The 16,643-nt window shown below is 41.6% G+C and overlaps 1 protein-coding gene across 1 annotated transcript in view; it reads right to left on the minus strand.

Moving 5' to 3' along the window:
- Positions 1-2,091: 2,091 nt before the first annotated feature.
- LOC136678786 (chloride channel protein 2-like) overlaps positions 2,092-16,643 on the minus strand; it is a 76,203-nt gene continuing 61,651 nt past the window's right edge. Inside the window, exons 19-26 of the mRNA XM_066656921.1 lie at positions 16,003-16,181; positions 15,711-15,819; positions 14,171-14,217; positions 13,002-13,067; positions 7,437-7,475; positions 6,721-6,825; positions 6,280-6,366; positions 2,092-5,692 (exon numbers count right to left, since the gene is read on the minus strand). Coding sequence (XP_066513018.1) covers positions 5,234-5,692; positions 6,280-6,366; positions 6,721-6,825; positions 7,437-7,475; positions 13,002-13,067; positions 14,171-14,217; positions 15,711-15,819; positions 16,003-16,181 — 1,091 coding nt within the window. The 3' untranslated portion in view covers positions 2,092-5,233. The remainder of the gene's footprint in view (positions 5,693-6,279; positions 6,367-6,720; positions 6,826-7,436; positions 7,476-13,001; positions 13,068-14,170; positions 14,218-15,710; positions 15,820-16,002; positions 16,182-16,643) is intronic.

A 16,643-nucleotide genomic window follows, 5' to 3' on the forward strand; every position in this document is an offset into this window, starting at 1 on the left:
CTGACTGTGGAAATTTTTTTGTAACGGCCCTGTGAGGTAAACGTGCTCAACGTGTAGTTTTTCCACGGTATGAAAGTTGTGTTTGTATGTTGCCACCTAGTGGCTACAGAATGCAACTAGTGCAGCATTTAAGGTGAAAGAGAAAATCCTAATGAATCGATTGCTCATCCTTGGTGTCCTGGATGTGTATCTGAATTTTTTGTAACTTGTATTTTGGTGTCTGAAGTTCGTCTACCGAATTTGAGCAACTTCGAAATATATTGTTTGAATTTTTTTGAGCTTGAATTTTTTAATCTGAATGTATTAACCTTGAATAATAACAGTGAAAACGTGTTCTTGAAAATTCATGAGTTCTATTCAAGAGCAATTATATTCAGATGCATAATTTCAGTGCAAAAAAATTCAGTGCTACAAATTCAAAGGTGGTAATATTTCAAAGTCTGATGAGAAAGATTTGCTTCCATAGAGGGGCACTGCAGTGGCAGAACTGACCACAATGAAAAATGTTATTTTCAAAATTTGGAAGATATTTTCAATTTTAATTCATTTACAGAGCAATTTCCAGCAGAAAATTAGAAAACAATAAGAAAATAAGTCTTAGGGTGTAGTTATTAATTAATTCATTCATTTATTGTCTGTAACCACTCTTCCAGTTCAGGGTCGCGGTGGGTCTGAAGCCTACCCGGAATCACTGGGTGCAAGGTGGGGGACACACCCTGAAGGGAGCGCCAGTCCTTTGAAGCGGACACACACTCACACCTATGGATAATCCACCTACCCGCATGCTTTTTTTTTGGACTGCAGGAGGGAACAGGCGCACCTGGAGGAAACCCACGTGGACACAGGAAGAACACACTAAACTCCTCACTGACAGTCATAGAGCACTGCAGATCTATCCTCCTTCCATACACTGTACAGATCAGCTCCACAAACCGTCCACCAGGGGGAGACACCTACTCTAATTCATCAGAGGCAGGGGCTGACCACAGTTTTGGCCCACGCTCCAGTCACTACCAATTGCCTTGGAACTGCCCACCCTACATTGAAGTTTTCATAGACTCCTAACTATTACTACCAGCAGATTGACCAGAGGAGGATAGGTCCCTCCTTGTGAGCCCTGGTTCCTCCCAAGGTTTCTTCCTCAGCTGAGGGAATTTTTCCTTGCCACTCTTGCCCGTGGCTTGATCTCTTCATGTTAAAACTTTATCTTTAATGGAATTCTGTGAAGCTGCTTTGTGACAACATCAGTTGTAAAAAGCGCTATACATATAAATTTGATTTAATTTGATTTTGACTATGTCCCCAGCACAGATTACACTTGAATTGAGTGGGATTGGGTGTTGCTTGGACATATAGTTTCACTTAAATAAACTCTGGCTACAATGTGTCTCAGAACCTCCTCTGTAGCTCAGTATTTACACCTTAAATGTCTCAATGTGGATATAATTCAGATACACAAGATGTACAAAAGCACCAGCTGTAAACAGGGTCACACATTTGGGCCTTGATTAGACACAGATCTGTTATGGTTCCAGATGATCTGAATGAGAGTGGCGAGATTGGTTTTCTTCACTGTGCATTTCACGCTCATCATCATCCCCACACCTGTTCCTCAGCATCTTTGCTTCTCCTCTGACTTTTTACCAAAATGTCTCTGTTCTTTTTCTGTAATCAGCACTGTGGCACAGCAGTTAGTGTCACAGTCATAAAGCTCCAGGGACCTGGAGGTTGTGGGTTCAACTCCTGCTCCTGGTGACTGACTGTGAGTGTGTTGTGTTCTGCCTGTGGCTGCGTGGGTTTCCTCCAGGTGCTCCGGTTTCCTCCCATGGTCCAAAAAGACACGTTGGTAGGTGTTTTGGCAACTCAAGTGAGTGTGTGTTGCCCTGTGCAGGACTGGCGCCCCCCATCCAGGGTGTGTTCCTGCCTTGCACCCAATGATTCTGGGAAGGCTCCGGACCCACGAACTGGATAAGCGGTTACAGACAATGAATGATTTACGACCTCAGATTGGCTTCGTTCTGCTTCTTTTCAGTATTTTTTTGAATTTGAGTTGCTCCTTGACTACTCAAAAAAAAAAAAAAAACTGGATTGAGTTGAACAGCTGTTTACATCTGGCTTTTCCACATGCTTCAGTTGGGCCTCTATTTACCACACAGCCCAAGGAATATCTAAGAATAACCAGAATGACTATTAATGAATACATTGCTTCCTAGATGTCTGTATTTCTCCCTGTTCTTTTACAATAACACACACATTGAGCCTTTCCTGACACTCTTCCTCACTTTTAACATAATGCTACACATAAGGTTATGTTCACTGTAACTCCTCAGTCATCCAGATGGAAATTCCACATGGAAATTTATTCTGCTCTGTTTACGTGCTGCTCTTTGTTTATACACTGCTGTTTACACACAGATTTCTTAATCACATTGCTGTATGTTTACACACAGCCCTCTGTTCACACGCTTCTCTTTGTTTCTTCTTGTGCTTTGGTGTCGACCAGAGGACAATGGGCCCCCTTTTGAGTCTTGGCTCCTCTCATTGGTTCCTCTCATGTCGAGGAATCTTTTCCTGCTGCTGTTCCTCAGATCTAGAATTCTGTAAATCTGTCTTGTGATGCCTGTTGTAAAAAGTGTGCTACTGTGTCCTCCCATTTTTGACAGCAAAGGATTGTGTGTGTGTGTGTGTGTGTGTGTTTGGCTGAAAATATGCAAATTAAGTTACAACAACTGAGTGTAAATGCAGATGAATGTGTTCATCCTTTCTCTGTAGTCCTTTCCTCACATGGTAATTACAATGTGTTAAAATAACCCTGGGATGAATGAGTCTGTGAGGAACCACACCTTTACTTTCTCTTTCTCTCTTTCTCTTTCTTTCATGTCATTGTTTAACCTACCATTGCTCTTCATATTGTCCCTTTATTCCATCTTGCAGTTTTTCCAATACTGGCAATAATGACCTTAACTTTTGGGAAAATGATCACAAAAAAATGTTCACATAACTGTGTGGATTTGGAGCCCATAAACCCACACACTGTGAAACAAGACAAGATAAACTGAGCTTTTCTGTTTCTGCTCGGCTTCTAACATCAAGTGCGTAGACTATAGGATTGCCCCGCCCGCTTGTCTGAGTCTGTCCAATCACAGCGCTGGACCCGCGTTGATGTGAGAGCGCAAAGACAAGGTTAAATGCTGCAAAATGGACACAACAAGTGCGGAGAAATAAGAGCTCTGAGTAAAAACGGAGAAAACGAGAAGAAAGAGAACTGAGTGAAAATGGCTAAAAACCAGGGCTTCTGCTCATCACTCCTCACTGCTGTGCGCCTGGGTCTGAGTGAACAGCAAGCAGCTTGTTATCATTTAAAGGAACAGGTGCTGAAAGTAGGCGTTCTGAACAGGTCTGTTTAGACAAGGGGAGAACGCTGTTGTTGGGCTTGTGGGGTTTTGACCAAAGCAAACGTTTCATTAAGAACCAGAACCATGTTCCACTGTGGAGACGAGGGAGTGTGAGAGTGAGTATTCACGTAGTGTAAGTGGCATCTGATGTTTTCAGATGATGTCACATTGTAAGGTTTTGATTTGATAGTGAGAGAGATTTTCTCAGCAGTTTCAGTGATGATGAGATATCAACTACATTATTGTTCTCATTTGATGTCATTTTTCTTTCACTGAACCATTTTTGTGCCCGATGCTGATGTCTTGAACCCTCTCACCCCACCCCATTGTATTCCATCACTGTGAGCTATTAGGGGCTATATTTAGAGAGAAATTGTAGCTTGGCTCTCAGAGAGAATCTTATTTAGATTAAAAGCGTCAGCTCCAGATGGGAACATGGGCTATGTGCAGCTGAGTCTCACACACACACACACACTCACTCCTCTTTATGACAATCAAATGAACACAAACATATGTAAACGATGACATCACCGTGTTCACAGAGACAAAATCATGCTATGCGCATCTGTACATTCAAAATGTCTTCGTTTCACTTCTGAGTACAAACACACACCAGGAATGATCTGCACACGCACACACAGACACACTTAAAGTGAGTAACACATTTAAAGTAAAAGACGTGTGCTTTGCTGTGGATATCATTGCCGTCGTGAGAAAACCTCCCATCTCCAAAAACTGTACAGAAAATAAAAACATTTCTTTACATTAATTTATCAAGGTTTATTGTCTCTCCTGGACTGGTTCTGTCAGTCCATTCATCCTGATATAGGCCTGTGCTGGTAAGAGTCCTCCTATTCACTGTGGTGGGTTTATTGTGTTTGAAATTTGTAAAAAGAAGAGCAACACATTTTAGTCCTGTAACTCTTCTGGTGCTTTTCCACTCCATGGTACTGACTCTACTCTCTGTTTGGTTGTCCATTCCCACAACTCCTCCCCTGAGATATATCCAGTGTAGTCTCAAACCTTGTTTCTAATGGGAACAGAGAGATATGGAAACCACAACAATGGCTGTTGTAACGTTAAGCATTGTTTACACATCGTGTAAACTGAAAAAGAACCTGGTTCCAGGACCAAATTTACCTGATGGAGAAGCAGAAGAATCAGGACCATGAAATGGAAAAGCTCCATTAGACAGTTTCTATAAAACTATGGTTGTAGAATATTTCTCTCTCTCTTTCTCTCTCTCTCATATTATATATATATATTAATTACATTTATTTATTTGGCCACAAAACTTTAAAGGATCGAGTGATAAAATTGGAAAATTAGTTAAAATTAGTAAATATCATAGGCTTTACCACCTGAACTCTCTTATTCTCACATGGCGCTCTATATCAGAAACCTAAAGCTGTTTTTTCAAACATCTGAGACCTGACATGGTCCTACACCCTATGACGGGATGTGATATAAAGCCGTTTGTTGAATGTGGAAATAATGCGCAAAATTCAGCTCAACTCAACAGCTGCCTTAACCAATCCAGCTCGTCTACAACAGGTCAAATAAAACTGCAGAGTAGCACACCACCACCAACATCCTTAAAGAGAGTTCTTATGGTCACTAGGGGCTCTTCCTGTCTTAACTTTCACCAAACACAGGCCTAGCACTATGTAAAGGGCTGGCGTTTTCAAAAGGTGCAAAATTAATGAAAACTAAAATAGGAGATACGAGGTTTTGCCGACAGACGATACACTCCTCCCTCAAAGCCTCCTCACCCTGAATTCACAGAAAGCTGCTTAGTAGAACATATGGAGTGTGCATTACCAATAAAAAGCCAGCCGTCATTCAGGCTGGTTGCCAGCATTTGAGGGACTCCCCTCGCAGGGAAGTTCATCATTTTGCGCCAGGCCGAGTTCGCTGGCGGTGTCTGAGAAGTCCTCGAGACGGTGGGCGGAGTCATGGTCACAGGGCAGCTCTGACTTGTACTCCTCTGTGGGCGTGGCCTCAGCGTAGGTGATCTCCGACTGGTCGTCCGTGTGTAAAGGGCTGTTCTGACTGGACAGCTCAGTGCAGTCTGTCTCGTTGACCAAGCTGCCCTCAGATGGCTGCTCCGATTGGTCGCCGAGGTCCGGTGGATTGGGTTCCCGTGGCAATGGCAGACTCCTGTGGCGAGTCCAGAGCTTGTGCAGCTCTGTGACCTCAGACACGCTGCTGCTCGTCCCACTGTCTCTGAAACTGGCGAGAGGAGGACGGACCTTCACCCCGGTCACTGTCACTGAGCCCTCGATTGCCTTCCTCAGCTACGGCACAAAGATATAGCATTGATGAAGTGTGACCATGTAGTGAATGAGCATGGATCAAACAAATATAAAACAGTTAAAGCATAAACAACAAAAAACATTTCTAAACAGGCTGTGGAGTGAATGTACAGTACTGTGCAAAATTAACCTGCCTAAGATTTGTGGTACTTTAACATTTTTTAACATTTTTTCTAAAAAGTAGTAGCTGTGTTGTGAGCAAATGTGAAGAACAAAGTGTGTTTCCAGATGTTCTCCCTGATCGTATGGATTTTTTAAAAAATCAACAGCACACTTGTTTTAACATAATGAAGTATTTATTAACCACTAAAACTAGGGATTGGAGAATAACCTCAAATAATACTGGACTGTCATTAGGGGAGGAAATGGTTAAACCAACACACACACACACACACACACACACACACACTGTTGGGTTTATTCTAATATTTTGGATTTTACTTGTTTTATTGAGCAAATAAACTCTTACTGCTCAGATAAAAAGCTTTTTTAATCTCATTTTCTCAGGTGTCTGAAAGTTCGGCACGATACAGTACATCCACCTGGTGGAATTAACGTTTTCAACGCACCTCTTTTAAAGAGACCACTCCAACAAGTCTCCCAGTACTCGTCACATAGGCATGATCCAGACCCAGAAGAGAGAAAATAGTGTGTGTCTGAGACACACACACACACACACACACACACAATATCAACACAAGGAAAGCACAGTTAAAAAGACATGCTCTGAAAATTGTCTCATCAAAGGGAACATCCGCAGACAGATCTTTCTTATTGTTCACTTCCACGTAAAAGTATTTTTAGAGTATTTTTTTCTTTTCAGTGTGAATTCATACAGAGCTCTTTTTAACGAAGCAGATGGCAAACAAAACTCTTCTCAGAGCCTTCAAGAAAAGCAAGTTCAAAGCCAGCGAGTGTCTTTGAAGTGAGTCCTCCATGTGTCTGATTATGTTAAGGCTTTAATATGAAAAGACAAGAATACAACAAAGGAGGTGCCGAGAGGAGCTTACTTTATGTAAAGATGTGCGTTCCACCAGCTGGAAGGGGGCAGGGTCTATCTTACAGTTGTTGAAATTGACCGATTCATCCAGCTGTTGCTCCTCCCACTCAGCTATCTGAGGCAAAGAGGCAGAAACATAGTCATTATCTAGAACAACACCTCATCAGCCCTCCTCCTTTCTACACTCTGCCCACGCTGACCAATATTAGCCTGTAGCCTGTGTGTTGTTCTGCATACCTTGTTAGCCCCTTTTCCCCCTATTCTTCAATGGCAAGGACCCCCACAGAGCAGGCATGATTTTGGTAGTGGATCATTCTCAGTGCTGCAGTGACATTGACATGGTGGTGGTGTGTAAGTGTGTGTTGTGTTGGTATTAGTGGATCAGACACAGCAGTGCTGCTGGAGTTTTTAAAACAGTCTGTAATTGTAGAACTAAAGTGTGACCGTGTGGACACTGAGTGTAGAAACAAGGAGCTTATTTTTATGTCACAGCTGATTGATGTTTTAGATCAATCTCCAGTTCTCTCATTAATACTCTGCTAATGATAAGCTGTTTCTGAGTGTGATGGGTGGAGAACTTGTTTTGCATGATTAAACAGGGGCATGTCATTAAATAGACAATTGCTTAAGGCAAAAATCACTGTTTAATAGCACAGCTGACAAAAAGAGTATAATTAACCAGTAACAACAGCAAAAAAATGTCTTTATTAAGCTGTAAAATTGTACCTCTGCGGTTGACATGTCGTCTTCAACATCAGGACTGTCCTAAAAACACAGAATCCCAACACTAAGCAGAGAACAAACACTACACCCCTGTAACACACACCAGTCACACTGTTCCCTTCATGAATACGCATGCATATGGTTCAGGAGACAGATGACACACCGATCAACCCACAGAAGCAGCTAAAGCTTTACTGAACCTCAGCAAGCTTTAGCAACACATTTAGCACAGCCTAAAGGAGAACAGAGGAGATCGGGGGCCGTTACGGAAGCGATAAAAACCAGCAGCGAGAACAGCCTCATTACTTCAAGATTCCCAATTTACTGAGGAGAGATTGAGGTTTCAAGTTCAACTGAGCTCAATTCAATTTAACAGGCATCATCATTTCTCTGTTCAGATTTCAACATGGAGCACTGAGACGTCCGTATGAGATCAGGAACCACACACACACACACAAGGAGGATTTTGAAGAGTCTCATGCAAAGCTATATATCATTAACAGAACAAAGATTGTCCTGAATACTTACTCTTAAAAATAAAGGGGCTAAAAAGCTGTTGGGAGTGATGGCCAAAGCACGAAGATGTGCTCAAACAATGTAGTGTAAATCCAGTGTTTAGTCTTGTTAGACAGTGAGTGTGTGTATGGTGGTGTATATAGTTTTGTCAGTGTGTGAGTGATGGTGTATATTTTTGTAAGTGTGTGTGGTGATGTATAGTCTTGTGAGTGTGTGAGTGGTGGTGTATATTCTTGTAAGTGTGTGTGTGGTGGTGTATATTCTTGTAAGTGTGTGTATGGTGATGTATAGTCTTGTAAGTGTGTGTGGTGATGTATAGTCTTGCAAGCGTGTGTGCGTGTGGTGTATAGTTTTGTGAGTGTGTGAGTAGTGGTGTATATTCTTGTAAGTGTGTGTGTGGTGATGTATAGTCTTGTAAGTGTGTGTGGTGTATAGTCTTGTGAGTGTGTGAGCGGTGGTGTATATTCTTGTAAGTGTGTGTGGTTTAAAGTCTTGTGAGTGTGTGAGTGGTGGTGTATATTCTTTTAAGATGTGTGTGTGGTGTATTGTCTTGTAAGTGTGTGTGTGGTGTATAGTCTTGTAAGCATGTGTGCGTGTGGTGTATAATTTTGTGAGTGTGTGAGTGGTGGTGTATATTCTTGTAAGTGTGTGTATGGTGATGTATAGTCTTGTGTGTGGTGATGTATAGTCTTGTAAGTGTGTGTGCGTGTGGTGTATAATTTTGTGAGTGTGTGAGTGGTGGTGTATATTCTTGTAAGTGTGTGTATGGTGATGTATAGTCTTGTAAGTGTGTGTGGTGATGTATAGTCTTGCAAGCGTGTGTGCGTGTGGTGTATAGTTTTGTGAGTGTGTGAGTAGTGGTGTATATTCTTGTAAGTGTGTGTGTGGTGATGTATAGTCTTGTAAGTGTGTGTGGTGTATAGTCTTGTGAGTGTGTGAGCGGTGGTGTATATTCTTGTAAGTGTGTGTGTGGTGATGTATAGTCTTGTAAGTGTGTGTTTTAAAGTCTTGTGAGTGTGTGAGCGGTGGTGTATATTCTTTTAAGTGTGTGTATGGTGATGTATAGTCTTGTAAGTGTGTGTGTGGTGATGTATAGTCTTGTAAGTGTGTGTTTGGTGTATAGTCTTGTAAGTGTGTGTGTGGTGTATAGTTTTGTGTGTGTGTGAGTGTTGGTATATATTCTGTGTGTTTTAAAGTCTTGTGAGTGTGTGAGCGGTGGTGTATATTCTTTTAAGTGTGTGAGTGGTGGTGTATATTCTTGTAAGTGTGTGTGGTGATGTATAGTCTTGTAAGTGTGTGTGCGTGTGGTGTATAATTTTGTGAGTGTGTGAGTGGTGGTGTATATTCTTGTAAGTGTGTGTATGGTGATGTATAGTCTTGTAAGTGTGTGTGTGGTGATGTATAGTCTTGTAAGTGTGTGTGTGGTGTAGAGTCTTGTGAGTGTATGTGTGTGTGGTGTATAGTTTTGTGTGTGTGTGAGTGTTGGTATATATTCTTGCAAGTGTGTGTGGTGATGTATAGTCTTGTAAGTGTGTGTGGTGATGTATAGTCTTGTAAGCGTGTGTGCGTGTGGTGTATAGTTTTGTGAGTGTGTGTGTGGTGGTGTATATTCTTGTAAGTGTGTGTATGGTGATGTATAGTCTTGTAAGTGTGTGTGTGTGGTGTATAGTCTTGTAAGTGTGTGTGCGTGTGGTGTATAGTTTTGTGAGTGTGTGAGTGGTGGTGTATATTCTTGTAAGTGTGTGTATGGTGATCTATAGTCTTGTAAGTGTGTGTGTGGTCTATAGTCTTGTAAGTGTGTGTGCGTGTGGTGTATAGTTTTGTGTGTGTGTGAGGTGTGAGTGGTGGTATATATTCTTGTAAGTGTGTGTATGGTGATGTATAGTCTTGTAAGTGTGTGTGGTGATGTATAGTCTTGTAAGTGTGTGTGAGTGTGGTGTATAGTTTTGTGAGTGTGTGAGTGGTGGTGTATATTCTTGTAAGTGTGTGTATGGTGATGTATAGTCTTGTAAGTGTGTGTGGTGATGTATAGTCTTGTAAGTGTGTGTGTGTGGTGTATAGTCTTGTAAGTGTGTGTGCGTGTGGTGTATAGTTTTGTGAGTGTGTGAGTGGTGGTGTATATTCTTGTAAGTGTGTGTATGGTGATGTATAGTCTTGTAAGTGTGTGTGGTGATGTATAGTCTTGCAAGCGTGTGTGCGTGTGGTGTATAGTTTTGTGAGTGTGTGAGTGGTGGTGTATATTCTTGTAAGTGTGTGTATGGTGATGTATAGTCTTGTAAGTGTGTGTGTGGTGTATAGTCTTGTGAGTGTATGTGTGTGTTGTGTATAGTTTTGTGTGTGTGTGAGTGGTGGTGTATATTCTTGCAAGTGTGTGTGTGGTGATGTATAGTCTTGTAAGCGTGTGTGTGGTGTATAGTCTTGTGAGTGTATGTGTGTGTGGTGTATAGTTTTGTGTGTGTGTGAGTGGTGGTGTATATTCTTGTAAGTGTGTGTGGTGATGTATAGTCTTGTGACCATGTGTGTGGTGGTTAATTGTGTGTGTGTTAAAAATCATATTGTGAGTGTTTAAGCGGTGGTTAACTGGTTAATCATTTCTACTTTAAAACTGCAGCGTTCCAAAAATAGTCGGAAACATGGATTCACGGTTTTGTACCTTACACATCTAAGAAACCAATCCCATCAACTCAGGGTGGGGCTTTCCAGCTGCAGGTGGGTGGGGACAGGCAGGGACTAATGACATATTCATAGATCTGTGTGTGCTCTTTGAAGGTGTAGAGTTACAGCTCAAAAACTGTTAAGGTGTCAGCAGATTATTATTTAAGTGTTAAGTGTTAAATCTTGGTTTTATGTGTAACGTCATTAATCAGCAACTTGTTTTTTTTTTATGTGCCAAGTAACTCTAGCTGCATGTTCACTTTAAGGGCCTGTTCCACTAGTGGATGCTATTGTGCATCGTGTCATTTTCACTGTGTCTTTGTTATTACATGGTTCTGAGGTATTTTCTGGTGATGTTGATTGCTTTCCACATCCAGCATCAGTCTGCTGTTAACACACAGGAATCTGTGCTGGAGCAGAAAATAACTTGGTTACTTTTCCTCTAGCTCCGCCCACACAGAGAGATCTAGAGAGTTTACTGCCAACTCCACTGCTGTCAGGAACCGAGAGTGGTTTTGACTAAGGCTTCACTCCAAAGAATCTTTTGCCACCCTTTTATTTTTAATGTAGTATGAATAGATTCCTGAATGAATCCATACTGCTCCATGAGGACTGGCTGTGTGTGGTGCTAGAACACTGACATCAGAAGTGAAGCAGCAAATTTACTCGATTCAGATGTGGACATCATTTTATATTATACCAGATTTGTTTTTTAGTGTAATTTCTGTTTATGCAGTGCAATATTAAAGCCACTGTTCACTCTTGTTTAAGCTAAATAAAAATTCATGTTTATCTTAAAACAATTGCCAAGGAATAAAATATTTTACTTGTGTTAAATTCAGTATATTGTTGCTATCCAGTAATTTTGGAGCATTTCTATTGGTCCATTCGTCATGATCTTTTAACACAGTAGCTGCGTTCCAAAGCCAAGTCTGAGGCCGAGCTCAGTTGCATTCTCAGCCGCTACGTCACAGAAGGCTGTTCCAATCTGAAGGATCCTTTGTATACAGCCGAGAAATGCAGCCTACATTCGGAGTTATCTAAAGGGTGCAACACACGTATCCTTCGTGGCCCTCAGTTATCAACAATCCTCTGTGCATGTAGTGTGCGTTGGAGCAAATGAATAAGACACGACAAAAAACTGACCTACAGAGTTTGTTTACTTTGTAAAGTGTAAAATAACTAATTAAGTAAACTATTGGTCCCTATACCATATTTAATCAAAACGATTATTGGCATATTACAATAATTTGAGTGTTTATAGATTAAAGTATGAGTTTTAATATTTTTAGTAGTATTGTCTTGCAGACTTTTCTCGTGACGTCACGACACAGCCTCCTTTGACAGTTCCATTTGTGTGATTGGGTTACTAAAAAGGAGCCTTCATAGGACAGTCCTACTGAGGACACATCCTACCTTGGCTGCAGCCTAGGCTTTGGAACTCATCTAGTGTGAGCATAGCATCTAGGACAGATGCTATGTTCAAATGATGTAGTAAACTAAACATCCACAAACATGGAGATACATGTTTCTGATTGGAGAGTGATGATATGTTTATACGGTAGCAGTTTAAAAGCCAAGGAATTGGTCATTTACCCTCCTAAAAACGGTTAAAATGAATTATATCTATCTCTTTCTAAACTGTAATTGTAAATATTTCAATATATTCCCCATATTCATGGCTTGAAGAATATTGTAAGACGAGGTCAAAAACCCCTAAAGTGGACCGTACCATTCCTCGTCTCATATGCCTGCCTGACTCCCATCATGTTGTGCAGCCAGAGAAAGCTCTGTACATGTATTTAACTATCCAACTTACACTTATAAAATACACTTTATAGCCTTTCTGGAGGTTGTGTCAAATGCATGCTAACGTCAGCTGGTGTACTGTAAAGCTGCAAGACTGTAAAACTCCAGTTCACTGAAACGTGTCTACGCTGAACTGGTGTCATTTAACATCCTGGACAAGATTTCGACCCACACAAGTGTTACTGTATAATACACATTCTAAGCAGGGTCTATATTAAGCATAGGGATATAAACGTATGTCTAACTCTGGTTCTGGGAAAGTGGTTTTTAAAAATCTCTCAAATGCCAAAATCCTGCATTGTCCTCTGCTCCTTTTCAGAGCTCATTCACCTCCACCCACACAGATCATGGAGAATGAGTCAGAACATGAGTGGACAGTGGCTTTAAAGGAGTTCTGCTTAAAACTAATATAACACACACATTTAAATCAAGTAGGTTCACTGCGTCACGTTTTCAATGCGTGAGACAGAAGAGCGTGCCAGCGGGGTGTGTGTGAAGGCTGTGAAAGGCCCGCTTGGCTGTGGAGGGGTTCCGGTTCTGCTGGAGTTCCAGCAGGAAGCTGGAGCAGTTTCCTGGCAGTGCTCTTACCGCCACAGTTCTCTTCACACGCTTGGGCCTCCTGCTCCTCTTAGGAGCCACGGAGCCAGCCGTGCTCTTTAGGAAGAGGACAAATAAAGAAAAGGGGAGGAGCACACAGCGTTACTGCAGTGTTCAATGCAACAACGCTCTCCACGCGTGCACATCTGTAATGTTAAAAAGCCATGAGGGGACACTGACAACCCACCATCTCTTCTCCAGAAACAAGGACAAATATATCAAGAAACATACAATGCAAACACGACGTTAACACAATCATAAAGCAACAGTTAAGTACGGAGTCAGACACATGATTTCCTTCCTTTACATCAAATTTAGTCATATTATACAAAACATGTTTGGTGTCTGAAAGTGGAGACATGTCCCCACCACATTCAGAAAGTGTCCTCAGCCTCTTAGCTGCCAGGAGCCTATTTATATGTTGTGTTTAAAGACTGCAAATAATGATACATTGTGCAGCACTTAGGTGTGTTAAGGGCAATTTATGCTTCTGTGTTGCCCTATGTCATTGTGAGTAATTATAATCTTGCACTGCTTCACTCTGCAGTTACACAACCAACTGAAACGTGTGCGTGCCCAGATATGGATTGGTGCTCTATCCTGGATGAAATCCTAGCGTCGATATAGTCCTCCAGGTGGATGGTCATTTCTAGTTGAGAGTGCACTGTACGCGTTTGGCTGCTGCTTCTCGCCAGTGTGTGGATTGAATGTTGAGTGCTGATTGTAAAGCTTCCTTGGGTTTCTAGAAAGGTGCTATATAAGTGTAACATTAAACAAATAAATAAATCCCTAATGTACACTATTAAGGGAAGAGGGCGCTAATTGGAACAGACCATAGTTTACAAGTTGTGGCAGGAAAGCAACAAATACAACGCCAGCACTTCTCCTGTGTGTTCTTGCTCCTTGTAGCAATATATTTTTTGTTCCCCAGTGGCATCCATATTTTTCCTTGTTCCACTTGTTCCATTTTTGTTTGACCCTGTCCAATCACAGTCGTTGCGGTCTGTGCAGCCCTCTGGGGAGGTGTGTGTCAGGTTACGATGTAGGGTTACTTTTGTAGTGGGACCTTTGCATTGCCTATGGCGTAGGTTCAACGCAGACGCATAAATTGGCCCAGAGTTTACAATCAACTCCCACTCCTAGTGGAAAGGTTTCCTTACCTCCACCTGCTCCTTCACTTGCTCTCCACAGGACATACTTGGAGAACCTGCATCAGAACAAAGAGCATGAAAGAGTGCGGAAGTAAGACAGGGGTTTTCAACTTGTTGGACGTGGTCTGGGGTGAATGCAAACACTCAACAGATAAATATAATACTGCAGTTTCCCTGTTTTGATGGTGCTTAAAAAATCATTTTTCACCCACTAGACTCTGGCCAATAGTAGCATGGTTACTGTCTTCATTTGAAGTCAGCTTGTGGTGCACTGAGGAATTTTCTGGTTTTTATTTCCCATTTTAAAACTAAAAACTCCACAGACCCATCTGGTTATCTGGTTTTTACCCAGAATATAATCGAAGATGATATAACACTCTGTAAATGACTCGTCCAGCTTCACTGCTTCATAACGCTTTATTTGAGGCTCTGAGCTCTTTCAGGAGCTCCTGTATCTCGTCCTCACAGTTCGCAATGAGGAAATGACTCTTCATTGGTTCCAGCTGGGAACAAACCTTTCTGGTTTGAGAAACAAATTATGTTGGTGGAAATCCAAAAGGTTAATTTATTTAATATAATTTGTGCATGATATATAATATAATCTCCAAACTCCAAATATGCTTGAAAATAAGCAATATGCACCAGAGGTAGTCAGTAAGTGCAGTTCCAAATCAGTTTCATGTTGGTGGAAAACAGACTTTTGGCCTTTTCACAGAGTCTGATTTTTACACATGAAAAAAAATACACGTCAAGTTTTGAAAACGAACTCATGTATTTTAACGTTGTCCTTCACACCGAGTCCCAAACTGACAGACTGCGATGCTGCATCAGATTTTGAATAAAAACCTGTTTTATTTTCTGTGTTTGACAGATGCTTTAAAAAATCAGGCCAACCAATCACAGAGCCATTGTCATGGTTACAGACCAAACAAATTAACACGATGGTGGCTCATCTTGTTCGAAGCAGAACACAAAAGCTTAAAACATAACACGCTGAGAACAAAAGTGTCCTTCGGAAACACTGCTGAACTCCCGTGTTGTTCTGGAGACTGGGGCAGATTCAGTGCGTGTCGTTTAGTTGCGGTGTTTACACTAAAATGAAAAATTAATAAATATTCCTACTCAATAAATCCTTTTTTTCCTTATATTAATTCCTTATAATATTATTCCTTTTCCAATGTCTTCCCGTGATTTCACGGTGCAGAGACAGAAAATGTGTCGGATTTGGTTTGAAGGTTCCACTATGTTAAAAATTGCATCCATTTTTTATGTGCGAAAGATTTTACTCTGTGAAAGGGAATATTTTTTAAAGGGAATAGAAACTCATAGAAGCTTGATTTTTTAAATGTGTTTATTTTATTGTGTAAATGGGAAAGAATAGAGATAGAAATAGACACTGGAGGTGTTATGACGCTTAAAACTGACAGACTGAAGGGGGCACATGTCCAAAATGTTTGAAAACCCCTGGAGTAAGGTATTACTGGAGTAATACAGTGTGTGTGTGTGTGAGAGTGTGTATGTTCCAATGTGCAGAGGGGTGTATACACACTGTTCAGAGTCTCTGTGTTGCTGATGGAAGAAACCGTCTTCAGAGCCGATTTGAGGGGGATTTGGGAGTTGGTCAGAGTGGGGCTGTAGGAGGATTCCTCAGTGGAAATCTACAGAGAGGGAGTTTAAACAAGCTGTGAAATAGGCACTGAGAAAAAGGAGAACATGCTTTCAGGACATCTGTAAAAGAGATTCCTAATCCTTTTATCAAACCTCCACCCTGCAGAACATATGGTCCCTTTTCCCTCTATCATCTCCCAGCATTATCACCCCCCCCTCGGGTCATCTCTCACCAGGAAGCGGACTCCTCTAGTGGCCTTCGGCGAGGAATCCTGGGAGAAGGAGGGGACGTGGGTGCCGTTATCCTGAGCTCGTTCTCGCAGGAATTCGAGCCTTCGACCTCGTCCCAGCTGTTCAGAGAGGAGAGACTGGAGCTGAGACCGCTCAATGGAGCCCAACAGGATCATGGAGTCTACAGTCAGATGGGAGCACAGAGGAGAAAAGTGGTGGAAAGACCAGAGAGAAAGAGAAAATTTATGAAAGGCCTTCAATAAGTACTCAGGACTGTTTCTACCACAGATACTCGGAAACACAAGGTGCAGATGTTCTACCTAAGTGCTGTGGTGCTTTGAGGTTAATTGTGCATGTCTAGTCTGTGATGTTAACAGAGACATAACGTTGTCCTGATAAGTCACAGCAGGTTCCTGTTCCTGTTAGTTTCTGAGAGCTGAGGCATGCAGAAGGTGATTAAGAAGAAACGCATTGGTTAAGAAACAATCGATTCCATGTAAAAATGAGAAGGGCTCGTAGAGCTGGAAGAAGGAAGCTCAAAACCAGGAGAAACATGGTGCAATACTTTCAGACAGTTGCCAAGTCTCACAAAAGACAGCCGATAGCCTCGATATCACAGGTCTCTTAAGACTAAGACCAGGAT

This window comes from Hoplias malabaricus, chromosome Y (assembly GCF_029633855.1).
Source record: "Hoplias malabaricus isolate fHopMal1 chromosome Y, fHopMal1.hap1, whole genome shotgun sequence".
NCBI classification, from domain to species: Eukaryota; Metazoa; Chordata; class Actinopteri; order Characiformes; family Erythrinidae; genus Hoplias; species Hoplias malabaricus.